Source organism: Pipistrellus kuhlii, unplaced genomic scaffold, assembly GCF_014108245.1.
Source record: "Pipistrellus kuhlii isolate mPipKuh1 unplaced genomic scaffold, mPipKuh1.p scaffold_m20_p_11, whole genome shotgun sequence".
NCBI lineage: Eukaryota > Metazoa > Chordata > Mammalia > Chiroptera > Vespertilionidae > Pipistrellus > Pipistrellus kuhlii.
In genome coordinates, this window is record NW_023425416.1 from 11569603 (window position 1) to 11595630 (window position 26028).

Here is a 26028-nt window from a genome sequence, read left to right on the forward strand (position 1 = left end):
CTGCAGCCTGGAGCAGGGAAGACCAAAGCGGAGGCGGGTGCCCAGCCGCCCCCACCCCCCGGAGCAGGCCAGGCTGCCTACCGGCTTTGCTGCAGTCCACCAGGAAGGAGCTCTTCTGGCCCACAAAGGCCTTCGACAGCCCTGCCCCCTTGGAGGTGACCTTGCTGGCGTCCGAGGATGCCTTGGGGATGGCGCTGTAGCAGGTCTCTGTTGAGGACCTGGTCACCGACTCCACCAGGATGGACGAGGTCTCATTGGCCAAGCCGGGGCTGACCAGACGCTGGCCTAAGACATGGGAGGGAGGGAGGAGGGCGTGAATGACATGGGAGGGAGGGAGGAGGGCATGAATGACCGGATCAAGAGGGTCTCTCGGCCAGAGGAGGAAAGTGTCCCCGCACCCCAACATCTGATCCAAAAGCCACCACTTCCCCGTCTCACACCCATAATGTATTCTTACTTCGCCCCTTGTCATGTCCAACACAACTACCTAGGTTCCAGCCTGTAGACCCCTCCCACAGAACCACGTGCCCCCCGTAGAAGCCATAGGTTTCCATTTACATAAAGCACTCTGCGTGTCAGCAGTACAGACACTACACTGCGTATCCCTGTAAGCTCACGCTGCAGACTTACACTGCAGTGTAGCAGTGTGGACTCTATACTGTAGAGCTTACAGGGATACGCAGTGTAGAAGTCTGCAAGGACAAATGAAATATCACAAGGGATTCTCTCTGCACGGAAGATGGTTCTCCTGTCTGAATCTTTAGTTTTTCTGCACGAACCCTATGCTGTTTATATAGCAGGGGACGGAGAAAGAGAGAGACACGTGGGAGGAATTTACCACAAGGCTTATGGTGGTTACCTGGATGGAGGCTGTGAGGTGATTTTACTGTTTGGTATTTTTCCCAGTGTTCTGAAGGAAGCACATTTTTATAAGTTTAATAAAGACTTCTAATTATTTTTAAAGTGAATTGATTGGAGTGATTTTTTAAAACTCTGATTTAAACAAATACATAAGATTTCAAATATGTAAAATTTATTTTTTCTGTGAGAGGCAGAATACACCTAACAACCTTTTTAAACTTCTGCCCTCCCATTCTACCTACCGTGTTTCCCCGAAAATAAGAAGCCCTCGGAAAATGAGACCTAGCGCATGGAAAGATAAGACATCCCCTGAAAATAAGACCTAGCACAACTTTGGGAGAAAAAATTAATATAAGACACTGTCTTATTTTCGGGGAAACAGGGTAGTTATTTTGCAAGTTTCAAACATGCACCCCCCTCTACCTGTCCTACCATTTCTTTTTTAAAACTGATTTTCAGAGAGAGGAAAGGAGTGAGAGGGAGAGATAAGTTAATCAGTTGCCTCTGGCACGTGGCCCAACTGGGGATTGAATCTACGACCTGGGTATGAGCCCTGATTGGGAATCGACCACCAACTGAGCCACACAGGGCCCTACCACTTCCGTACAATCAGGATTCAAAGTAGATTCAACGTATTTAAAATCATCCACGGTTTCTGCGATCGAGCAGCTCCGTTGATATTTTGACAAAGGATTGGGGGGAGGGGTATAATTTCAAAGGTATTTGGTTACCTGTCACCTTGGCCTTGAAGGGACTGCCCACGATGTGGTTGGGCCCGCCGTATTTGACGCCGATCAGGTAGTTTCCGGGGGCCATGGGGGTGTACATGACTTTATACCCTTCTGGGCTTTCCTGGCAATCCATTTTAACCTTGGACGGGCCTTCGATGGTGACCGATAGCGTGCCGGGCCCCGCCCTGGTGGTGTTGATGTAGAATTCAGACTGGATCCCTGGGAGAAAGGAAGTGGGAGTAAATATCATGTGGATGGTTTGGAGGGATGGTGGGGTAGGGTTTGGGGAGCGCTCCCAGGGGTGCTGAAGCAGTGGCAGAGGCACACACAGGATCCCTCAAAGTAGGGAACCCACCACCACCAGCTTTGAACTCCTGGCACAGTGCACCACGGGCCCTGGGGCCGGTAACTGCAGGCAGGGGTGGGGCTGACATTTCGCCCACCAGCACACCCTGTCCTCTCCTCTGGGCACGAGAGCGGCGATGGGCGGGAGGTCCGAGGGTCACCGTGAGCCTGACGTGCTGCCCCCGCTCTGCGCCAGGGCGAGGGGAGGCGTGGGCCCCTGACCTTCCCTGCCTCCTGTGTGACTCCGAGAAGCCAGGGAGTCAGCGCCTCCTCCTTCCTCTCAGGCTCCCTGACCCAGACTCCACCCTGGAGACCGAAGCAGCCCGCGGGATCTGCCGCCACGAATAATACTGGCAACGGGAACGGACCAGCACAGCAGCCGCGGCTCACTGAGCCCCATGGCAGTGCAGGTGCCAACAGGACAGCCCCTGCCAGTCAGAGCTCCCGAGAGGGGCATCTGAGCAGTCTGCGCAGCTCCGAGCCCAGGCCCAGCTCTTGGCCACTGGGTGGACAGTGTGGCTGCCTTGGATGCCCTGGTGCAGCCCTAGGACCCTCTACCGCTTGCCAGGGCCCTGAGGGTCTCCTGCACAGACGGGCACAACAGAAGGCAAGCTGGGCAGGAGCGCCACCGATGGCGATGGCAGCATCCCCGCCTGAGCCCAGGGCCCAGCAGAAGCATCCCCACCCCCACCCCCACCCCGCCCCAGGCCTCTTTCCAGTCCAGAGGGGATGAGCTGCTCCGTGAGGGCCACTTGGGGGCCCAGGCACCAGCTGTGCGCCTGCCACAGTGCCCTCCCTGGGCCGTCCCCGGCATAGCAGCCCCAGGCAGGGCTGTGCTTTCTCCAGAGCCCTGGACGAGTCCCAGCTGGGAACTATTTTGGTTTAATTATAGCTCCTAGGCCAGAGAAAGAATGATTGTTCTGGTTATCAATAAAACAAAGGAGCTGCTATCATGCAACTCCCAAACACAACCCAGCTGTTTCTGGAAGCTCTGGAGGCTCTGGTCCCAGCACTCCCACACCCAGCACCCCGCCCCCCACTTCAACACCGTATCTAAACTGCGCAGCCTCGAAGCCCCTCAGGCAGCATCCTAGGAAGGAGCTGCAAGACTCTGAGAGATACTCAGCTTGGAGAAGGCCTGGCTAATGGGAAGAAGCCCCGCCCTTTTCAACAAGCGGCTCCATTCCCGAAAACTCAGCTCCTCCTGGCTGTGAGGCCGAGGACAGGGGGCAGGGAAGACGCGGTGGGAAGGGGAAATAAGGAGTCAGGACCAGTGGTACCTGGGACAGCCTGTCTGGGGGCTCCCTCATCATTCCCATTTTGTAGGAAGGAAGGGGAGGCTCCGCGAGTCACACAGCTAGAAAATGGCACAAAGGAGATTTAAACCCCAACAGGAAGTGGAGAGAAGACTGGAGAAAGGATCCACATGCAGGCGTCCCCCTCACCACCACCTCCAGCTGACCATGGGCACCCTGAACATCCCGGCAGCCCACACGCACGCACGGCTGAGCTCCTGTGACTGTCACGCGTGTGCAAAGCATCTTCAAGGCGGGCGAGGGGGGGAGGGGCTCTCCGTTCCCGCACACGGGGGTTCCTGGAGCATTTCCTCGGGAGACGGCGCTCCCAGCCCAGACAGCCCAGACCGCTCGGTCTACCTCCCAGCTCCTCCACCCTCTGCAGCCCAGTCCCTCCCCAATCCTCCCACGCCCCGCTCCCAAACCTGCAGAACGGGCCATGTAAAGTTCGAGCCAAAAGATACAGCGAGTCCACCCGTAAATGCACAGGGACGTTTGCTTGGTCCCGAAGGTGAGGCTGCCAGGCCCGCGGGCGGCGAGCACAGTCACCTTTTCATTCCCTGCACACTGCAGCTGTGTGACCCTGGGAGGGGGTGCGGGGAAAGGCTGGGGGGCAGGAGGGCTAGAAAAACAAGACGCCTTCCCCCGGACAAGAGCAATATTTACTCAGGGTTTGGAACAGGCGTGCTCTGTGCCTCTCCCGCCTGGTCGGGAGTCTCCCTAGACCAGCTCCTCTCAGCGGCATCCAGCGCTCGCAAAACACAGCCTGAAACCAGAGCTCCCGAGCGGGCCCGTGAACAGCCAAGAGGAAGCCCACGGGCCCCGGCACAGCAGGTGTGACCCAGCAGGAGGCAGAGGTGGCTGCCAGCGGCTGCAGGAGACCTCAGTGGCTGCTGTGGGGCCTGGGCCAAGGCCTGCTGTGGCTCCGAGTACCAGGAGGACCCAACCTGGGCTCCGATGGTGGGTGGTGGCTTGCAGGGGCCAAATGCATCCACTGCTGCCTGGAAACATTCCGCGGCAGCGAGGAGGATGGGGGCCGGCTTAGGACCCCACCACCACCGCCGCTGAGTGGGCCCAGGTGCAGTCTCTGCCCCTGGAAGAGCCGGACATCTGGGGGAAAGTACTGGTTCGTTCTGGCCTCCGCCGCTAAGTAAGCTTTGGGGAGTGACTCAACCTTCCGGGTCATCTGTGAAATGGACGGCTTAGGGTGAAACCATACCACGCCTTTCACAAAGGACACGCTGCTGGACCAGCGTTCAGTGTGGAGCCAGAGGGGCCTGGGGCGTCCAGGGGCACCTGTGCCACCCCCACGGGTGGTTCTGCTGAGGCCACTGTTTGGCCAGAGTCCCAGATGGGACATCAGCTTGGGCCAACTCTCTCCTGCCCTTAAGCAGGCGCCTGGGCCACTTAGGACTCTCACTCCCCAGTAACCAGGGCCACCCATGCCCTCGCCGTGGGGAGGCGGGTCTGCTCTGTCCCACTCACCCCATCGGGGGACACGAAGCGCAGTGCCCACATACGAGGGATTCCAGAAACTGGGACCGAGCGGCCTTCCTGGGGCCCAAATCACACCCACATCCAGAGTGTGTCCCAAGAGCCATGCCTGGACGTTCCCTGCATAGAAGCATAGCTGGACACGCTCCCATCCTGCCTCTCCGTAAGGGCACACACTGGACACCCCCGATGCCCACCTCTGGGGTCACCATCTGAACACCAACTGCAGCCATTACTGGGGAGGGCGAGGGGTATGTTTTAACATGGACAGTTCTTTAGGATGCCAAGAGCAAAAAGCAAGCGGTACAACAACATGTGCATTAAGATTGCTTCTGTAAAATAAAAGCAAAACCTCAGTATGTATCTACCTTTCTGGTGAACCAGCAGCTAAGCAACCAAGTGACCAAGAATGAAGCCTGACAGACAACGCAAGGGAGGGAGGAAGGAGACGCAGAGAGATGGCCGAAGTTTCACTCTACACTGAGTGGCCAGATTATTGTGATCGCTGAACACATAATAATCTGGCCACTTTGTGTGTGTGTGTGTGTGTGATATATATATGTATAGCACAGTATATGTGTGTGTGTGTGTGATATATATATATATATATATATATATATATATATATCCCAATGTGTGTGTGTGTGTGTGTGTGTATACACATATATATTAGAGGCCCGGTGCATGAATTCATGCATGGGTGGGGTCTGGCCAGCCTGGCCAGGGGGAGGGGACATGGGCGGTTGGCCGGACTGCCTGCTGGTCAAACTCCTGGTCAAGGGGACAATTTGCATATTAGCCTTTTATTATATAGGATAGACACTGAGTGGCCAGGTTATTATGCATTATATATATATATATATATATATATATATATATATATACACACACACACACACACACACACACACACACACACCTTGTCGCTGCCTAAGCTCTTCACAATCAAAAGTGTTCCATCTGCAGCAAAGGTTAGAAATAAATCATAGCAAGTCCAAAAGCTTCAGAGTTCCTCCACTGTTTCAGACTTTCCTCCTCCTCCATGAGGATCCGAAGAGGAGACAGACCGGGTCAGGCATTACCGCCAATCAAAGCGTTTCTGGGCGCCTGGGGACCACAAGGGGCACGAATGGGGAGGGACTGCCCAGGGGGCCCGTTACATGCATCATGAACTCTGCGCGGGCAAAGGAACCCTCAGAGTGAACGGTGCTGGGCCGTATCCCCCTTCGTCAGCATTCTGGCCCCACAGCCCGGGAACTTGGCAGAGGAAGCCGGCGGGGGCACAGCACACGGCCATGAGCTCGCAAGCCTCCGAAGTGCACCTCATTCCAGCGTCCCTGGGGACAGGGGCCCCGCCTGGAAGCTGCCACCCGGCTCTGTCCCCTTGGGAGACAGAGAGGGGGAGGCGGGTGTTACCTGTGACGCCCCCCTCGAGCCCTGCGCCGTAGGCGGACACCAGGGCCGGGTTCCCCGCCTGTCCAGGCTCCCCGACGCGCACTTTGAAGGGACTTCCGACCACGTGGCTCCCGTTGAACTTGACGTCGATGGTGTGGACGCCGTTCTCGTGGGGGATGAAGCGAACCGCGTACTTATCTGGGGGAGAGAGAGTGAAGGCACCGGGTGAGAGTGGGCGCACGGGCACCACTGAGGTGGCGAGGGCCCGGGCCGGGAAGTAGCCCGGGACGGCCAATGTTATGTCTCTCCTGAGACAATGGTTGTCCTGACGGCCTGGCGCCCAGGAGGCTGGATTTCAAAGCCAGATGTGCCTGCCTGTGTGTCCTCAGCCAGCCCTCGGGGAGATGCATCCAAATCTCAGGTTCTGTCTCCTCCTCGGCGGCCTCTGCCTCAGGAGAACACGGCCTTTACGAAAGCTCCCTTCGTGCAGAGTTTCTCTGCTTGGCCACTTGAAGGGGAAAGTGTGGTCCCAACTGGGGCCAATCCTCTGCAGGTAAGCTCCAAGCTGGCGACTGCCTTCCCCACACCACTACTCACCCTCCTCCCGCCCCCCCAATAACAGCCAGGTTTTTCACTGGGAGCTTGGGTCACAGCATGGGGCACGGTAACCGTCCCCTGAATGGACACCCGGAACACCCCCCTCGCTATCGTGCATCCCCTGACCCCCCCTTCCTCCTGGAAGCACTCGCCCGGGATGCAGGCAGTCTGTTTTCTCCCTCTACTCACCCTTCACCCCTTCAGCATGTCTGTCCCCCAAAGCTCCACCCAAGCCCTTTTCGCTTCTCCTCTGATGGACGTCTACATGCAGCTGCCCATTCCCACCCTTCCACACGGCATTTCCCCGACAGCCTCTCACTGGTACCCACCTCTCCACCCGTAAAGCAAATGTGCTTCCAGAGGAGGTGGTCCCACCCCCACATCAGGTATGATCTTTGACTCGGGGAGGGTTCCCTCTTTCTCCAAGCCATCAATTAGCACCTGGCATGTGTGTTCAGTGTTTGGTGAGACAGGAGGGAAGTTGGCTGGAGACTCTGGAAAAGGAGTGTCTTGGATTTCTGAGAAAGACTCTTCAGGAGAGATGGCTGCTGTGGGGTGAGGTTGGGAAATCTGGGCTCTGCAGCCATCTTGTCACCAAGAGGAAGGTCACCACAATAGGGGGATGAGTGAGGCCCACAAAGTAGAAGAGAGAGCAAAGCTATGTGGGGGTTTGGAGGACGTAGCTGCACGGCGGAATTAAACTGTTGCACCTTGGACCCTGCATTTTCCAGTTATGTGAGTGAACAGACCCCTCTATTGGGTGTGCTGGCTTCAGCTGGGTGTTCTGTAATTTGCAAACAATAGCATCCTGACTGGCATGCTGACCATCTCAGATACCTAACTCCACTTGTTGGCCAAATCCCAATGGCTCTAGCAATCTGAGCTTCCTTATCTGGATGTTTTGGGGACACTTCAAAATTCCCAGGAAGGCCTCACCCACCCATGGCTGCACCCTATTTCCACCCCATCACCAAGCGACATGCAACCTTTCTGATTCGCATGCATTCCCTATGGCCAAACTGGCCACCGAGGTTAGAGTTCTCCGGCCTCAAGTCCCCCTCTCCATTCCAACGCTGCTGATGAACGTTGTTTTCTCAAACAAACCATTCTGCCTTTCAGACATCTCAACACGTTCTCTAGGATGTGGCCAGGCTTAAACCGAGATCTGACCAGGCACCCCCCCCCCCCCCACACACACACACAGACACACTGTGTCTTCTAAGACTCCTTGCAGCCCTGTCCCATTCTGCCCAGAGGGAGAAAGACGTCTACATGCTAAACCGGGTCCTTGTTCTCTGCCCTCAGTGTAACGTGGCAGAGCCACAGCAAATGCCCCATCGGGGCGGCGACAAAGAGTCCTTCCTCATGCATCAGGGCCCACGGTCAGTTCACTTCCTCTGAGGAGCCCTCCTGACCTTGGCAAGGCACCGCACTTCCCTTTCCTGCTCTAACCAACTTCACCAGTTGGTTCTCAGTCCTCCTGTGCTAGCGGTGACCACACAGTCCTCACGTGCTCTGCAGGCTGTGGCCAGGTCCTTACTGACCCTGAGCTCCTCTTTGTGAGCAAGAGTCACGTCTTGCCAAGTCTGACACTCAATGAATGCTCACTGGCAAACGTCTCATTAAAGTGACTTAAAAAAACGCTGGAATTCCACGCATCAAGGCAGCAGGCAAGATCTTGGGCGAGTAAGCATCCTGGGCCTCCTGTGAAGCATCCTGGAGACCCAGATTCTCTCTCTTTTTTTCCCCTCTCTAATATTTTTTATTAAATTTATTGGGGTGACATCGGTCAACATGAACCTACAGGTTTCAGGTGTTGGTTCCTACGCTACAAGATCTATGTACTGAACCACCAGATTCTCTTTTAAATTTCAAGATGAACATCATTGACCTTTTCCTCAGAGTGAAGTCAGGTCCACGTGAACTTATTCATAAGTTCAACAATATAATAAAATCTGTAAGGTTTTGTTAAACTATGAGAGAAAATTACAATGACCGTAATGTGAAAAGAATATGATAAACAAAATAAAGCAATACTTGTTTAAGAAAAAGAGGGAGAGGAAGAGAGAAAGAGGAGGGAAAAGGGGGCGGAGGGAGAGAGGAAAAGGAACAGGAACAAAAACAAGAATAAAAGGGAGGATATTGAATCTCCAAGCATCCTCGTCTGTCCTTGGCAATGTTTACACCCTAATTTACAAGCAGTGTCTGGCAAGAACAGCAAAGGGAATGTGCGGGCTCATTGGCCTTGGTGAGGCCGGCTGGCCCTCCATCAGGGTGCGTGCTGGGTCGGGGGGTGGGGGGAGGGAGGATGCTGGTGCTGGGTCCGCACACCCCGCCCACTGCTTACCTGGCTCCAGCTCAGACACGTGGCATTCCTCCACGGCTCCAGAGGGGCTGTGCACCTTTGCATCGATCTTTCCTTTTGCCCCATTCAGCCTTATAGCAAAGGAGGCTGGCTGGTTAACCTTTAATCCCGATTCCTGAGAATTTAACATATCAGACAACATTACGGCTCTCGGCTCCCTTGTTTAGCGGCTCACACTGACCCGGACGGGGACTCTGGGGACAGGGCTTCTGCAAACAGGCCCCGCATATGAGCCACATCCCACAGCAGCGGGTGGCGTGGCCCACATTTCCAGCGCTGACTGTAAGAGAGCAGAGTCGGACGGCGGCGTGGGTCTGGCGCCCAAACCATCTGGAAGAGGTTACGGGTTTGAAGACTTGAGACATCCTGATCAACAGGACCGTTGTTTCAGCATCCCAAAGGGGTCGTCAAAAAAAAAAAATAATAAATAAATAAAAAAAGACTAAAAACAAAGGCCCACCTTTTAAGAGGAGCCTGATGGCTGACAAAACCAGACAGTAATGCGAACAACGTTTTATGTCGCTGCTATTTTTCATCTGGAAGGTGGGCATGGAGGGACTTTTAATAAACTTGTAAATGTGTAAGCGAGGCCTTCAGCACCACACAGGGACCCAATAGCAGAACCTGGGCCGCTCCCATTTCCCGGACGTATAACTACAGCGTTTAACCTCTAACCTCGTTTAGCCTCAGTCACCTCTCGTGTAAAATGTGCGTCATAATCAGATCCGTCTGAGAGAGCTGCCGTGAGGATGAAATGAAGTTACGCATTCCAAGCCCTCAGCATAATGCTTCCCCCTTACAGAAAGGCTAAAAAATGTCAGGTTATTGACTATCAATATGCATTTTTTCAAAATGAACTGACCAACGAAGACCCAAAGCAGGCAGGCCTGGAACAGACTAACATAGCTCGCTGTGGGGATGGAGGACGAGAAGAGATAAACCAAAGAACGTACATACTTATATGCATAGCCCATGGACACAGACAATAGGGTAGTGGAGATGGGGCTGGGAAGGGAGGGACAAGGGGGGTGCTGGGAGATATCTATAATACTACCAACAACAAAAATGTTTAAAAAATATGCATATTGAAGTTGTATATTCCCTTAAAAAAAGAGAGAGAAAGAGAGCGAGAGAGAGACAGACAGACAGACTGACACACAAGTATAACTGGTGCTAGTCACTGGGTCCATTTCACTCTCCATGCTTTGTCTGGGGAATTATAGTCTCTCTGGGAGGAAGGGATTAGAAGTTTAGGTGCTTACAGTATTTTAAGATCAGCCAATCCTGAACAGCAACATTTTACAAGTCAGCAGCTTTGACATAAACTCGGTTGGGCAGCCACTGCCCAGGTGACTCTAAAGCAGCAGGGTTCACACTTAATGTGCAGCCCAAGCACCCGGGGCCTTGTTAAAAGGCACATCCTGATTCCGGGCCTGGGGTGGGGCCTGGGCTCCTAGGATTCTGATAAGTTCCCAGGCGATGCTGAGGCTGTAGGTCCGGGGCCCGCGTCTTAGACGAGAGGCTCTAAAACTGGGCTGCCTCATTCAGTAGGCACTGGCCACATGTGGCTACATCACTGCATATTTAGATTTAAATTAATTAAAATTAAATAAGTACAATGCAGTTCCTCAGTTATACTAGCTAGTGGCACAGAGAAGATGAGGCATTTCCACTGTTTCAGAGAGCTCTATTAGACTGCACAGCCCTCACAGTTCACAGACGGCGGTTATAGACCAAACTCACAATTACGGAGTCTTTGATCGCCAGGCCAGCCCCATCCCTCCACCCCCCGCCTCCTGCACAAAATGCCAGCCGACTCCAATTTTCTAAAAAGCCTCCAAAGCAAGACAAAACAATACGTGCCTCTCTCCCTCCCCTAACCAGCCCCAGATGTTGCTGTGCAGGCCTCCAGTAAATCTCCGATAAATAATTTACGTATCGCTCGGGCATCAAGTGACCCGGGAGGAACAGGGACGAAGCTGACCCGCCCACCCGTGGCCCCCGCCGGCCGGATACACAGCCTGCTGCGAACTTATTTAAATGTTTACGACCCAACGGTGATGAGAGGACTCCACAGAGGAGCTGGCGGGAGAGGATTTCTGCACATCAGCTCCCTTCGGACAGAAGCAGTTACGTTACCTGAATCCGCCTGCCGCTAAACCCTCAAGAGGGAGATAAACGCCTCGGAAGATCCGAAAGAAGTCTTCCAGGGGCACGAAGGCAGCTGTCTGCCCTCAACAAGCGCTGGGTTTACCTCCCTCCCGAGGCTTCAGCTGCGACGGCACCAAAGGAACGTCTGTTAAGAAGCCTTTAGATGAAACACAAGAAAAACATCTGCACCATGGCGGCCAGTGGGCGCCCCGGAGCTCCCCAGTGAGGCCTCTTCAATCTGCGGACGGCGGTCCTGGCTGCGGGGGAGCAGCTAGCAGTGCCACGTCCCCTCGGGAGGAGGTGGGAATCTCAAAAGTAAACCGAGTGCGGGAACTGGGTCTTGTGATATTGCCCATCTGAGTCTGGGTTTTAGTCGACCCAGGATTTTCAAGAACTAGGGGGATGTGGAAGGAAGGCTATTTAGAAGGCCCCGTAGCCAGAAATCATACTTGGAGATTCTGATGCTACTGCACAATGGAACTGCTACTCCGGGTTCAGGCACCTGATTATTTTCCAGGGTCCTGAGCAGAGATGCAAAGCATCTCCCAATGGTTCTTTGTTTGGCTGGGAGCCTCTATGCAACCTTGAATTCAGGGACCTGTTTAGACAGGAGGAAAGTTGCATCTCCTGGCAGTGCAATAGGTTGGACTATGCAGCCACCGGCCACAATGCAATTGAGGAGGCCACCGTTAACACCACATGTGCTAGAACCATGTAGCTGATTTCTGGTAGCCATAAGCTCTCTGTACCTCAGTTTTTCTGTCTTTAAAATGGGGCCGAGAGAAGCCCACTCACCAGGTGTTGTAAGGTAACACTGACCAAGTTTTTAGCAAAGTGCCTATCACACTTATTATAAATGAACCATCGTAATAAAATAAAACACAACTGACTTCCTTGAGGAAAAAGAAGCCTACACATCACTGGACGGTTAGCTTTGTAAAGCTCTCCTTAGCCCTCAACCAGCTATAAACGGGGCCTCCTTTGTTTCTCTTGAATAAATATTTAAAAAACAAACTTGTCCCCAAGCCCTGAGGTGCTTTACGGACTGTGGCTCTGTTTTGTTCCCTCAACTGTCTCCTGCCCTAACCCTGGGGGGAAGCTGACTCTGCCACGAGAAGGCCTCCCTGCGACGGGGAACATCCGGGATCCTCACACCGAGGGGATTGAAGCGGCCTCAGGAGCCCAGGGTCCCACCGGCTGGCCTGTGGCCAAGGACATGGATGCTTCCTTGCGTCTCACCTGAAGGCTCATAACAGTGAGGCGGCGGGCGTCGTCCGAGGGCGCGATGACCGGCACCAGGTAGGGGCTCTCGGGGATGTGCTCGTCGTTGAACTTGATAGACACCTCGTAGTTACCTGTGGGGACAAGAAAGTCCCATCGTCGCAGAGATTCAGGAAGGCGGGCGCAGGGAGGTTTCCTGTGACAATGCCTCCAGGAGACCCCGCCCTCCTCCATGCCTCGCCCCTCGGCTGCCTGGCTCAGGCAGGGCGAACGTGATTTTCTTATAATTGGGAAAGGGCAGAGATTCTGAACGTGAGTCCTCAGGGACCCCCAAAGGGCCTCTGTATAGAACGCAGGAGATCCATAAAGACTTGAAAGGGGGAAAAAATTACATCTTTCACTAAACCTCTAGCTCAGGGGTCGGCAAACTTGTTAGTCAACAGAGACAAATATCAACAGGACAACGATTGGAATTTCTTTTGAGAGCCAATTTTTTTTTTTTTTAAACTTAAACTTCTTCTAAAGCCACTTCTTCAAAATAGACTCACCCAGGCCGTGGTATTTTGTGGAAGAGCAACACTCAAGGGGCCAAAGAGCCGCATGTGGCTCGTGAGCCGCAGTTTGCCGACCACGGCGCTAGCTGATATTTGGCAGTTCCTTTCCTGCTGCCAGGAAACCACAGTGTATTAAAAGTACCTGTGACACCCAGCTGCGTGGCTCAGTGGTGAGCGTCAACCTATAAACCAGGAGGTCACGAATCGATTCCTGAGCAGGGCACATGCCCAGATTGTGGGCTCAATTCCCAGTGGGGGGGCATGCAGGAGGCAGCTGATCAATGATTCCCTCCCATCATTGATGTTTCCACCTTTCTCTTCTTTGAAATCAATAAAAATATACATATATTTTAAAAAGCACTTGTGACTTTGTCACACAAAGTTCACAGATACTTTCATATCATTTTACAGTTTTACATATACCTTGACACCTCATTTATACTCATCACCATTTTGAAATTTAAGGTAGTCACCCAATTTTTTTTTGAAATTAGGGTAGTCACCCAATTTTAGGTTTAATGTATCAATGAAGACATGCATACCTTGATACATGACATATTTGTTCCTGTAAGATTCTGATAACTGAATTTTGATTTTTAAAAAAAATATATTTTATTGATTTTTAACAGAGAGAAAGGGAGAGAGATAGAGAGCTAGAAACGTCGATGAGAGAGAAACATTGACCAGCTGCCTCTTGCACACCCCCTACCGGGGATGTGCCCACAACCACAGTACATGCCCTTGACCGAAATCGAATCTGGGACCTTTCAGTCCGCAGACCGACGCTCTACCACTGAGCCAAACCAGCTTCGGTAACTGCATTTTGATATAATTGCTTTTTATTATAATCCAACTAGTGCCCTGGTGCACGGATTTGTGCACATTCAAAGGAAATTAGTTAGAAGGTGGTTGGCAGGTAAGGACTGGGCAAGAAGGGCCAGACATGAACTGGAGCCAACCTCCTGCAGCTCAAAGGGTGTCTGTGGAGTAAGTGGGGTCCCACCAGCAGGTGGGGTTCCTCAGCCTGGCCTGCGGGGATCAGGCCAAAACCGGCTCTCCGACACCCCCCGAGGGCTCCCGGATTGCGAGAGGGCGGTTCTCAGGTGAGGCACCCCAGAATCAGGCTCCCTCCTCTCTGGTTCCAGGTGTGTCAGCTAACAACTGTGGCTGCCAAGTCACCACAGCTCGGCAGCTCCTGCATTGAATGTCTGGCCCCTGGTGGTCAGTGCGAATCACAGCTACCAGTCAGAGCGTCTGCCCCTGGTGGTCATTGCTACTGGCCGGCCTGCTGGATGGTAGCTTAGCCTTTTATATATAATATGTAATTTGTATTATGTGTTTTAAAACGATGTCCCCATAGGCTTTAGATGCCAGAGGGGTTCCTGGTACAAAATGCAGAGGACCCTGCTCCAGAGAGGGCACATACAAGGTAAAATCCCTCTTCTGGGCAGTCCCAAAAGCCAGTGGCTGAGGTTGGGCACAGAGGCTGGTCAATGGGAAGAATGAAGTAGCTGAGTGAAGCCCGAAGCAGACAGGCTGACGGAGGCAGACAGACAATGAGAACTATCATAGAATTCCTGCCTCCGGGAGGCCTGGCTGCATTTCCTGCCCTGGATCTCTAGGCAGCGCCCCACGGGCCCGTAGGGATCAATTCCTTCCACTTGAGCTCGCTCCATGGGTTTCTGTTCCTCACCCCCGAGCCACCCCCAACCAAAGAGAAGTCTGGAGTCAGCTCCTGAATACATACCAGGCTCTTGGGCAATGTAAGACACACCGCACGACCCGTTTTTGTGGTCATCGAAGGTAATCTCAGCCTTGCTGGGGCCTTCCACGGCGATGGAGAGGCCCCCCGCGCCTGCCTCCCGGGTCCAGATGCTGAACTCGGCTGAGACAGAGGAACACCTGGTGAGTGGCAGCGTGTGGCCGAGGCCCCTCCTGCCCAACCCTGCCATGCTGGTCACTCTTACTCCAGGCCTTTTCTCTCCCCGACCCCAGCAGCACCCAAGCAGAGGCGCCGCGTGTTTCCTAGGTCCCACCCACGATCACACAAAGTCCGTGGGCGTCTTGTGGATACACCCACGCCAGGCCAGAGGGAGAGGAGGAAGTTTAGTTTCGTCCCCACAGGCCCCTCCGCCAGCATCCACCACGAGAAGGCACCTTCACGGTAGGTTTTGCATAAACCTAGCGTGTTCCATGAGCATCAGCCCTGCAGGATGCTCGGCAAACAGCCTCATTCTCTGCTCCCCTCAGCTCCAAGGCGCACCACACACAGTCACCGATTACAGGCTCCTGTCCTTACAGGCTGCCCATGGGGCCAACGAGCAGAGGCCGAAGGAACTGAGCCAGAGAAGCCTTGTTGTCAAGAATGCCCCTTGAGCTGAAACCGGTTTGGCTCAGTGGATAGAGCGTCGGCCGGCGGACTGAAAGGTCCCAGGTTCGATTCCGGTCAAGGGCATGTACCTTGGTTGCGGGCACATCCCCAGTAGGAGGTGTGCAAGAGGCAGCTGATTGATGTTTCCCTCTCATCATTGTTTCTAACTCTCTATCCCTCTCTCTTCCTCTCTGTAAAAAAATCAATAAAATATATATTTTTTTTTAAAAAGAAAAAAAGAATGCCCCTTGAGACCACCCATCAGACTCTCACACACACCGTCTTCTCCTGAGAACAGGGTGAGGAGAGCAGGGTGCTCACCCCAGCGGCCGAGCCCTGACTGTCCTCCAGGAAGAAGCCTGCCCATCGCTCACCTGGGACGCCCGCTTCTCCCCTCTCCAGGCCGGGGCCGCCTGCCCGGACCTTGTGGGCGCCGCCCTCGCCCAGCGGCCCCACGGTGAACTGGAAGGGGCTGCCGGTCACATGCTGGCCGCGGTACTTGACGCTGACCGTGTGCACGCCCATCTCCTGGGGCATGAACCGGACGCAGTGCGAGTTCTTCCCCACGGGCACAATCTCCGCCTCGGTGACACGGCCGGAGGGGCTGGTGACGTGGGCCGACATGTCGCTGCTGCTGATTTCTGGGAGGGAGCGAGAGGCGGGGGGACGCCGGGGAAGGGTCAGAGTGCGGGCCCAGCAGAGCAGGACGTGCAGGGCGAGCAGCGGAGGGCAAGGCGGGTGCTGCGTGGGGTGCTGGGTGCGCAGTCTGGACGCCGGCCCTCCTGTCTCCCCTAAGTCCCTGGGGGACGGTGGCCAGCAGGGAAAGAGCCAGGCCCTTCCAGGCACCAGTGCCAAGAACATTCTAGGGGCAGTGGGCACGTGCACAGCCTTCCTGGCTGGAGTGAAAGCCACACATCAGTTTCAAACCAGGGCCTGAGTGGACAGTTACATGTAAAAACGACAGCAGCTCAGATGTCTCTAAGCTAAGGTGACCAGACGTCCCGCTTTTGGCGGGACAGTCCCGATTTTCAACAATTTGTCCCGCGTCCTGCGGTGTTTTAAAAAAGTCCTGATTTTTGGAAAGAACCTTTCCTGACTTTAAAACGCTGTGGGACACAGGACAAACTGGTAAAAATCGGGGCTGTCCCGCCAAAAGCGGGACGTCTGGTCACCTCACTCTGAGCTTGAGGCGACACGTGGCCACCGTCATGCTCACGGGGGCAGAAAACACAAGCGGTGCCCCATCCCTTCCTCGAAAGGAGCTTCGGCATCCCTTCTCGACAACAAGACAACATGCGTTTGAAGGAAAAGGCGAACGAGCACGCGTCGGTCCCAGCAGCCAAGGGGGAGCCGCGCGTGAGGAGGGCTCCGAGCAAACCGGAGACCAGGCGCCACGCTGCAGAACAGCCACGCGTTGGCTCACCCACCCGGCGAAGCGGACCTCGTCTGCTCCGTCCGAGGGGCTCGTGCCACGCCCAAGGCGGTGCCTGCACCGGCGGGAGGACCCGGGCACGCCACCTGCTGGTGACCGAGCAATGCCATCACCTAGAGCCACGGGAGCTGCCCCCTCCAGCCCTGCGGGCTCGGGGCCGAGCAGCGCAGGACTGTGAGCCCTGAGGACAGAGAAAGGAAGGGAGGCTGAGGGCCGGGTGCCCCCACGCAGCCCGAGTCCGAGCAGCGCAGGACTGTGAGCCCTGAGGACAGAGAAAGGAAGGGAGGCTGAGGGCCGGGTGCCCCCACGCGGCCCGAGTCCGAGGACTCCTGGAAGCTGGTGAGCCGTCCTCCGTTCTAACCGACAGGAGAGAATCATTTAGGCACCGAGGGGGGAAGGGAGTCTCAGCGAGCGCCCCGGGGCCAAGTCACTGGGAAGGGTAAGAGGAAGCATCAGGAGCCAGAAAAGCCTGAAGAGAAAGGGAACTGTCCACATCGCACTGAGACAAGACGCCGAGAGGCGGGGGGCACGGGTCGTGTGTAAAATGAGGCATTAAATCAAAGGAGACGTCCCTTTACCGGCGAGCAGGAAAGTGAACCTGAACACAGCCCTGGCCGGTTTGGCTCAGTGGATAGAGCGAAGGAGATGAATGGGCATTAGAAGGTGCTGCTGGGCCGACACCTCTCTAAAACCCCCAGACACTGCCATCAGCAAGGCCAGATCGCTCCCTGGGGTCATTCTATTCGGCAAACACTACATGAACAATCTAAGAGCGTCTCTATCTCCCCCAGGTGATGCCACAAAACCACTTTCATTTGGAAGAAGAAAAAGATAGCGGGTCAACAGATTCATGTTTCCTGAATGGGCTTCTGTGAAAACACGTATTAAAAACACTATTATAACTGAAATTTAAAAAACGAGTCACCCGCAGTGGACTTGACTTCCAATGGCCCCGCTGCCCTGACCCATGAGCCCCCCCCCCCACGCTCACCTGGGATTTTCAGGTTCAGGTCGCAGATGCTCCCGACAGTGGCCACGGACGGGGCTCGGCTGGTGCGGGTGATGCTCTCCTTCACTCTCCCCTCCCCACTGATCTTCACGGTGAACGGGCTCCCTGCAAGAACCGAGAGGGCTCCCGTGAGCAACCCGGAGCCCGAGGCACAGCCCCCACAGAGAACTCGAGCCGAGGGCAGACAGGACGGAGCGGGCCGCGCGCACCGGGCACGTGCTCGTCGGCGAACTTGGTCGAGACGATGTAGACCCCGGGCACGGTGGGGAAGTAGGAGACCTTGCAGGTGCCGTCCTCCAGGTCCTCTGTCTGGATGTCTACTTTGCTGGGGCCTTCCACCGCCAGGGAAATGCCGCCATAACCTGCAACACAGGAGCCGGGGGCTGTTTGGACAGCAACTCGTGGGGAAGGGGAGCTCGGTGCATGCAGAACGGACATCTGACCCCAGAAACGCATACTGCCAGTTCCAGAGAGCAAAAAGAAAGCAGGGTGACCCCTGGTACAGACAGGCCGCCGACAGAGGAGCCGGTGCAAGGCTCTGAGAAGTCCTGTAGTGGAACAGCCTGCTGAGCAGGACTCTGACCACAGAACCATTTCCTGGAGGGTGATGTCCTACTGCTGCTCGGAGCACCTGCCCTGCAGAGCCCACTGGGGAAAACACTGCCCACACGCCTCTAAGAAGGGCATGCGCTGCCTCGAGGGCTCTTGGCCAGCCACAGGCCAGAACATTTGAATTTTCAAGCTGCCCTGGATCTCCAGCCAGGGGACCACGAAGACAGCAGATATGAAGGCTGAACAACATGAGGATCTGCCCGTTAGGACCAGACATTGTCTAGCCCTTTCCTCCAGGACCGTGGCCAGCAAACTGCGGCTCGCGAGCCACATGCGGCTCTTTGGCCCCTTGAGTGTGGCTCTTCCACAAAATACGACAGCCTCGGCCAGTCTATTTTGAAGAAGTGGCTTTAGAAGAAGTTTAAAAAAATTGGCTCTCAAAAGAAATTTCAATCGTTGTACCATTGATATTTGGCTCTGTTGACTAATGAGTTTCCCAACCACTGCCCTAGGACTATGGCTTCGTCTAGAAGTCACCAATTCAGCCATCACTCAAGAAGGCGGAGAAGGAAGGCGCTGGCTGTGGCACTGGGTTGGGGAGGCCCGGACTACTTCAAACCACCTCAGAGAGGAAACAGGAAGAGATTCATCATTTCCACGAAAGCACTGTGAGCGGGACGCGGCCCTGGCCAGCTGGCCCACCAGCCTGTGCTGGGGAGGAGACCCAGGGAGCTGAGAGCAGGATTGGGAGTACTGATAACAAGAGGGAGAGAGATCTGGGAGCTGTAGTGGCTCTGGGTTCAAATGCCAGAAGCAGAGGGGTGCTGACCCCTGTGAGCCTCAGGTTCTTCATTTAGAAGACAACACCCACCTTCCCGGGGGTCATGAGGCTTCCGTGATAATGCAGGTAGAAGAACAGACAGTCTGAAGGATGCTCGGAAAGAAAAGGGGGCTGATAGGATGAAAACACGAAGACGCTTGAGCAAAAAGCCCCGGGCCTTTCGCCTGGGGCCAGCCACAGACCTGCATCTCTCGTGTCCACGATGAACTCCGACATCTCGAAAGTGCGGCCTTCGGACAGGCCTCGGCCGTAGACTTTGGCTCTGCGGGCGTCCCCGATCTCGGACTGGACCACCATGATGGACACGGGACTGTTGGCCACGTGGTTGCCGTTCTTCTTGATGCTGACCAGGTGTTCCCCCACCTCCCGGGGGATGAAGGAGATGCCTGGACCGGGCACACACCAGGGTGTGTAAGTAAGAGGAGGGAGAGGAGAGGAAGGAGGGCAGCGGGGAGGCAGACACACTCGCAGGAATGGAAGTATGGCTCCCAGACTTCCAGGCTACCCCAGAGTGTATGCCGGGGTGGCCAATCTCGCAACACGGAAATGCACTCATGTGACCCAGCAGGTTCATCGGATCCCACTCCGCGGCGTTACCGACCTCCCCAGGAAGGACCCAGGGATCCCCGTCTCCCACCAGAGGGTCCCGGCTCAGTGCGGGAAGACAGCAGGCTCACCGATGTGGTTGTTGGGCAGTCTCTTCAGGAGGCAGGGCTCGTCGCGGCCGGACGGGGCCTTGATGCTGGCCGTCAGCGTGCTGAGGTCGGTCTCGCTGATGTCCAGCAGGAAGTCGGCGGCAGAGCCCAGCTTCACTTGAGAGCACCGCCGGCTGTCATCTGGGAAAACCCCCCCACGCACGGCCCGTCACTCGTGGGGACCCGCTCTCGGGAGCCTTCACCCCACATGCTTTTTACAGATGAACACCCCGAAGCAGTTACCCGGAGTTAAGTGAGAAAACGCGCCTCATGGACCTAATCCACAACGAATGACTTCTGCTTGGGCCTGGTGAAGGGAAGGCCAGACGCTGGCAGGAGCTGGAGCCCGAGTCTCCACAGACCACTTCTTAAAGGAGCTTTTGCCGGGCAAGGCATCTGCCACCTGCTTGCCACCCCCTGGGGCATTTCCCAGGTGAACACTCATCCTGCTCCGCATAGGCCTGAACAGCTCAGGGCAAGAACTTTGTCCTGAGCATCTTCTGTATGACCCCCCGAGCGCAGGATCCCAGCACAGCGAGCACACAGGTGAGCAGAGGCCTTTGAGACAGATAACCTCAACCTGCACCCTACAATACCCACATGGAAACTTGGCTGAGCACTGTCTCTCCACGCCTCCACGTTCCCATCTGTAAAATGGCAGAATAATTGTCCAGCAGTGATGCAGAGGGCATCAGTGAGCTCACCTATTCGTGCTGTAAGTGTTATTTGAATGTCTCTATCTGGGGGCCTTCCATGTGCATGCAGGAGTCAGACTGGACAAAGTGATTGCCCTCCACATGTGAGTGCTTTTCCCTGGATTACCAGCTAAGGGGGGAATTAGCCTTGCACCCCAGTTTCTCCCCAGGGAGTCTCTGTGAACCCTAAAAACCCAGGCACCTCGCTTGTTGCCCCTGGTCTGATGAGGAGAGAGGCTGCCGGGGTGGCCAGGCCTCCCAGGAGGAAGCCCCCGGCAGGTCAGACAACCCTACCTGTGATCTTGGCGGTGAAGGGGCTGCCGGGGATGTGCTTGTCATTGTACTTGACCAGAATGCTGTAGTCGCCCGGCAGGGTGGGCAGGTAGGTCACTGTGCACGTCCCGTCTTTGTTGTCAATGCAGCTGATTTCAGCCTTGGAGGGCCCCTCGATAGCCAAGTCCAGACCCCCTGAGAATGGGAGCGGGGAGGGAGGGTTGTCAGGGAGTGTTTGCTTGTTTCCACAGGGACAGCAACTCATCCGGGGCAGCCCTGAGGTCGGGAGCGCCAGGCTGGCACAGGCCACGCGAGCCGCGGGCCAGGGGCGTAGGTCAGAACTAAGGGACTGTGGCACAATACTCCGCCTCTGAATCCTTCACTTCTCCTGGTGAGGGGAGGACCAGGTGCTGGCCCCAAAGTCGCCCTGGAAAGGACTGCAGGAATCCCCGTCTCCCGCCACTGCTCTTCGGAATGTGCGTACGAGAAAGGGCCGGAGCCCTGCACGTCAACCGCACACATGGAAGTGTCACTCACACGGCCACGCTGGGACTGGAGGCCATGTGCAGATCCCATTAGAATCACAGATTTTAAAGTCTCCACAAAGACAATGCACACGCACACAGAGCCAAATAACTCATGTGGTCCCGTGGACACAAGTACATGTGCAAAAAAGAACAAAACCAAAAACGTCATCAACCAAAACACTTAAGATTTCAGGCAAATCACATAAAACGTTTCACAGCGTGAATCTGATTTCAATCAGAACCCCAGGAACTTCAAAAAGTCCTGTTTTGGATGGAAGACAGAGCAGCTGTGCCTGAGATTTACATGAAACAAACAACAAAAAAAAGATAAATACTACTACCCAGCAGCCTTCTTTTTTAAAAGCTGGCCTGGATTCTCAAAGGGAAAGCTAAGAGCATATCACCGCACGCACGCACGCACGCATGTCACAGTACCTTCTCCTGCATCCTCGGTGACGATGGTGAAGGTGGCGGTTTTGTTGGCCACGCCGTAGACCAGCCCTGGACCGTAAGCAGACACGCTCCCACTGTTGGGGTAGTTCACGTAGAACTGGAGCGGGCTCTCTGGGTGTGAAAAGAACACAGACAGAACGGACTCAGTGCGGGGGGATGTTTACCTTCCTCTAACGGCAGGCAGGTGTGGCATCACCCAGGCAGAGGCAGTACGCGAACCGAGCCTCTGCTGGAGATCACCATCCTAGGACACCCACGGCATCTACTCCCTATTGCTCCTTCAAGGTTACACAAGGAAAACAATCCTAAGGCTGCTCCGGACTACAGGGGGCGCTACGTAAACCAGGGGAGTCTGGCTCCAGGTGACTGGTCAGGACAGGGGTGGGGAGCCTTTTTTCTGCGGAGGGCCATTTGGATATCGAGAACACCAGTTGAGGGCCACACAAAACTATCAACGTAAAGAATCGGCCTGCTCTGTTTGGTCAAACACTTAATGAACTCACCCCTGATGCCTTGGGAGGGCCAGACCAAACGATTCCGTGGGCCATGGCGGGGCCTTCCGCACTCCTGAATTAGGAGGGAGCGGCCAACCACGTGAAGAAATGACGCACTACCAGAGGGGACACAGCTGGGAAGGTCTTTTGGGAAGGCAAAAGGGAAGGCCCTAGAAGCCCACCCCGCACTATGGGAATTTATCCCACTGTGGTCCTCTCTACCTACTCTCCCCCGCCCTCCCTCCACCGCGCACCCCCCAGCCCTAGGCAAGCACTTCCATTACCACAGTGGCCAGATGCAAATTCGGAAAAGCACAGAGCCGAACAATAGGGGGCTCTCCTCTCAGGTCACTAAAGAATGAGGGAGTCTGTCTGTACGCACTAACTTGAGAGATTGTCCACAATGTGTTGCAAAAAGAGAAAAGGGCAGTTTGCTGCATAATATTAATATCATTATCCCACTCCTTTAAAAACAAAACAACAAAATTATAGGCATGTTTGTAGGTACCAAGAGAAACATCCACACAGAGACCAGCAGGGAGGTAGGAGGAAGCGGGAGAAAGCCTTTTTTTTTTTTTCTTTTTTTTACTTTCTCTACATCTGCATCTCTGAGGTATTTAAATAGAAGCAGATAACACATTGTTGCTTTGAACAAATATTATGCCCAGATATACCCATAAACTAAGCAAACATCCAACTGGGAGAAGTATTTGCAATTCCTATCACCAACGGCTAACCTCTCCAGGACTGAAATTGCTCCCAGAAACGGGTACCACAAAGGCCAAAGACCAAACAGAGAAACCAGGCCATGGATACCAACGTTCAGTTCACAGAAAAAGAAATACAAACGGCACGTACACATACAGAAAGCTGCTCAATCTCATTCACAAGAGCAATGCCAATAAAGCAGTACTGAGATACTGCTTTTGCAACCATCAGTTTGGCGAAGATCCAAAATCCGGGTAGCATACTCCACTTGCCCATCTGTGGAAAAGCAGGCGCCCTCTCCTCCATGGCCGGTGCGCGTGGGAACCGAAAGAGCCCCAGTGAAAGGGAACTTGGCAAGTTCTAGCAACATGATGGATGCCTGTCCCTGGGGCCAGAAATTCCGCCCCACAGAACCACTCCTCACAGGTCCGCCTTCGCTGGTGTGACGTGCTGAACGGGAAAGGCTATGCACGGTGGCAAAAGGTGGAAGAGGCTAACTGTCCTCCAAGGGGGCAGTGGTTAAACGTGCCACGGCCCAGCCAATGGGTGGGCGCTCTGAAGGTGCGCTATCATTTGGACGTGCACAGCTCTCCTGCATACACTGTTAGATAAAAAGGACACAATAATGTGTAGAGGATGCTACTATTGATGTAAAAAAAGGAGGCAGGATTAGAAATCTATTTTCCTGTTTGCTTGCAGGGTCTTCAACATATTCTGAAATCCAACCTAAAAAATTAACAGTCAGAGGGCAAGTGAGGGTTATGATGGGTGGGAAGGAAACCTTTCTCCACATCATCTTCTAAACGACGTGTATGTGGCCTACTCAAAATATTAAATTTTGAAAAAGGAGACGAGCCCTAACCAGTTTGGCTCAGTGGATAGTGCATCACCCTCTGGACTGAAAGGTCCCAGGTTCGATTCTGGTCAAGGGCATGTACCTTGGTTGTGGGCACATCCCCAGTAGGGGGTGTTGCAAGAGGCAGCTGATCCATGTTTCTCTCTCATCCATGTTTCTAACTCTCTATCTCTCTCCCTTCCTCTCTATAAAAATCCATAAAATATATTTTAAAAAATAAATAAAAAAGGAGATGCATTTAAGAAATTTTTAAGAAAAAGAGCAGGAATAACACAGTGCTTGTTGGTGGACACGGAAACCTGAGCTGGTTTTCCTCGTCAAGGGCAGTGTGACAAGGGGGCAGCTTAGCCTGGCCAGTGTGGCTCAGTGGGTGAGTGCCAAACTATGAACCTGGACATTGCGGTTCGATTCCCGGTCAGGCACATGCCTAGGCTGCGGGCTCAATCCCTACTGTGGGGAGTGCAGGAGACAGCTGATCAATAACTCTCCCTCATTGTTGAAGTTTCTATCTCTCTCTCCCTCTCCCTTCCTCTCTGAAATCAATTAAAAATACATTTAAAAAAATAAAGAAGGCAGCTTGTCCTCTTCTCACAACCTCTTCCTCCACACCCGCCCCCCCCCCCCCCCCCCCACACACACACACTGGCTCTGCAGGCCAGGCTGGAAAGTCCCTCCACGCGCCTCACATTTTCCTTCCAGCTCATCCTTTGGCCACACTCGGCATCGAGACAAACACAAACCATCACAGCCCTGAGGGCCTGCACTGTGACCCGGACACTTAGATGCACCATTTCTCCTGGAAATTAGCTACATCTGCTGGGGTCACAGGCTGTTAGGTTTCACAGGGACACTGACACTACATTCCTCAACCTGCCAGTCAGTAAGCCTCCCAGAAGCCCCTGCTCCCGAGCCCCGGAGCCCCGCAGGGCGTGCGCGGAGCCCGACTCACCGGGGATGTGGCTGCCCATGTACTTGATGTGCATCTCATGGAGCCCCACCTCCGTGGGGGCGTATCTGACGGTGACCGTGCCGTCCTTGTTGTCCACGATCTCGGGGGTGGCCGTCTTCCCAGAGGGCATGTGGACCTCTCCTATGGACACAGAGAGACAGAGACAGGCCATGAGCCACCAGCGACTGCCCCCGGAGAAGCCGGCACGCCGGTGGCCTTCCTAGTGCAGGTTTTCAGATCCAAGAGCACACACTGCTGCCTAAAACCCCCAAGTTCTAGAACAGGAAAACAGACTTGTTTCCTCTTTATTTTGTTCCTTCTGCTCCCACAAAATGCAGCAGCAACTCCTGAACCCTGAAGACACGTTAGAACCCTGAACAGGACTTGACTGTGAGGAGAGGGTCAGCAGAGCCTCCACCCAAAGAGAAGCCGGCAGTCAGAGGCGGCTGGCAGAGAAAGTGACTGCACCACAGACCTGTGTCTGCACCGCCCTGGGAAAGTGGGAGACAGAGAGGCAGGAAAAGGGGGAGCAGGAACCCAACAGTTGAAGTATCTAAACACAGTAGTTGTTCACCAGCTCTCTCCACGACATAATGCAAAATTATACACGGCCACCTCCTCAGAGGCACACGTAGATACACAGCACGCTCTGCAAGGTCAGGGGCCCATGGCCCATCCCAAGCACAAGAACCAGGGATGCTGGGATCAGGAACGAGGGTCTGGGGGACCGGTGGGACCACCACCCGTCACCGACCAGGCGAGTGAGTGAGAATGAAACAGCTTTCATGACAGTGCTTACCGGTGATCTCTCCTTTTCTGACCGCAAATGGGATGACCAAGTCGAAAGGTTTAAATCCCAGACCGTTCATGTCACTCACTGGGACATAGGCCTCTTCGGTTACCTAAAAACAGGAAGCCGGGGTCAACTGGGCAAAGTGGACAACAGCATGGGCTAGTGAAGCTACAGGGGGCAGAGCAGCTGGGAATTTTGCAAGCCAGTGCAGCCAGGATTTGGGAAGGTGGCGGCCCATGTAGCGCGGGCTTTGTCCAACCGGCCCTGGGGGCCCAGACCGAACCCGAGGGCTCGGAGAAGTCATGTTGACCAATCACTGACCACCACCAGGCAGTTCGCTTGTAAAATTCCCAGAAGCGCCCATGGGAAAG

The 26028-nt window shown here is 54.5% G+C and overlaps 1 protein-coding gene across 10 annotated transcripts in view; it reads right to left on the reverse strand.

The window, feature by feature from the left end:
- FLNB (filamin B) overlaps window positions 1-26028 on the reverse strand; it is a 136272-nt gene that overhangs the window by 2385 nt on the left and 107859 nt on the right. For 4 of the 10 annotated variants that reach the window (XM_036430718.2, XM_036430717.2, XM_036430715.2 and 1 more), the window contains 16 exons: window positions 25664-25766; window positions 24865-25005; window positions 21840-21968; window positions 20899-21072; window positions 19892-20050; window positions 19397-19600; window positions 18031-18183; window positions 17804-17926; window positions 15755-16021; window positions 14757-14894; window positions 12474-12589; window positions 9066-9198; window positions 6143-6319; window positions 1593-1811; window positions 860-910; window positions 82-285 (listed from right to left, as the gene is read on the reverse strand). In XM_036430718.2, coding sequence (XP_036286611.1) covers window positions 82-285; window positions 860-910; window positions 1593-1811; window positions 6143-6319; window positions 9066-9198; window positions 12474-12589; window positions 14757-14894; window positions 15755-16021; window positions 17804-17926; window positions 18031-18183; window positions 19397-19600; window positions 19892-20050; window positions 20899-21072; window positions 21840-21968; window positions 24865-25005; window positions 25664-25766 — 2491 coding nt within the window. Of the gene's footprint in view, window positions 1-81; window positions 286-859; window positions 911-1592; window positions 1812-6142; window positions 6320-9065; window positions 9199-12473; window positions 12590-14756; window positions 14895-15754; window positions 16022-16910; window positions 16994-17803; window positions 17927-18030; window positions 18184-19396; window positions 19601-19891; window positions 20051-20898; window positions 21073-21839; window positions 21969-24864; window positions 25006-25663; window positions 25767-26028 lie in introns of those variants that run through there. The other 6 variants (XM_036430721.2, XM_036430720.2, XM_036430719.2 and 3 more) reach the window with 3 other exon arrangements.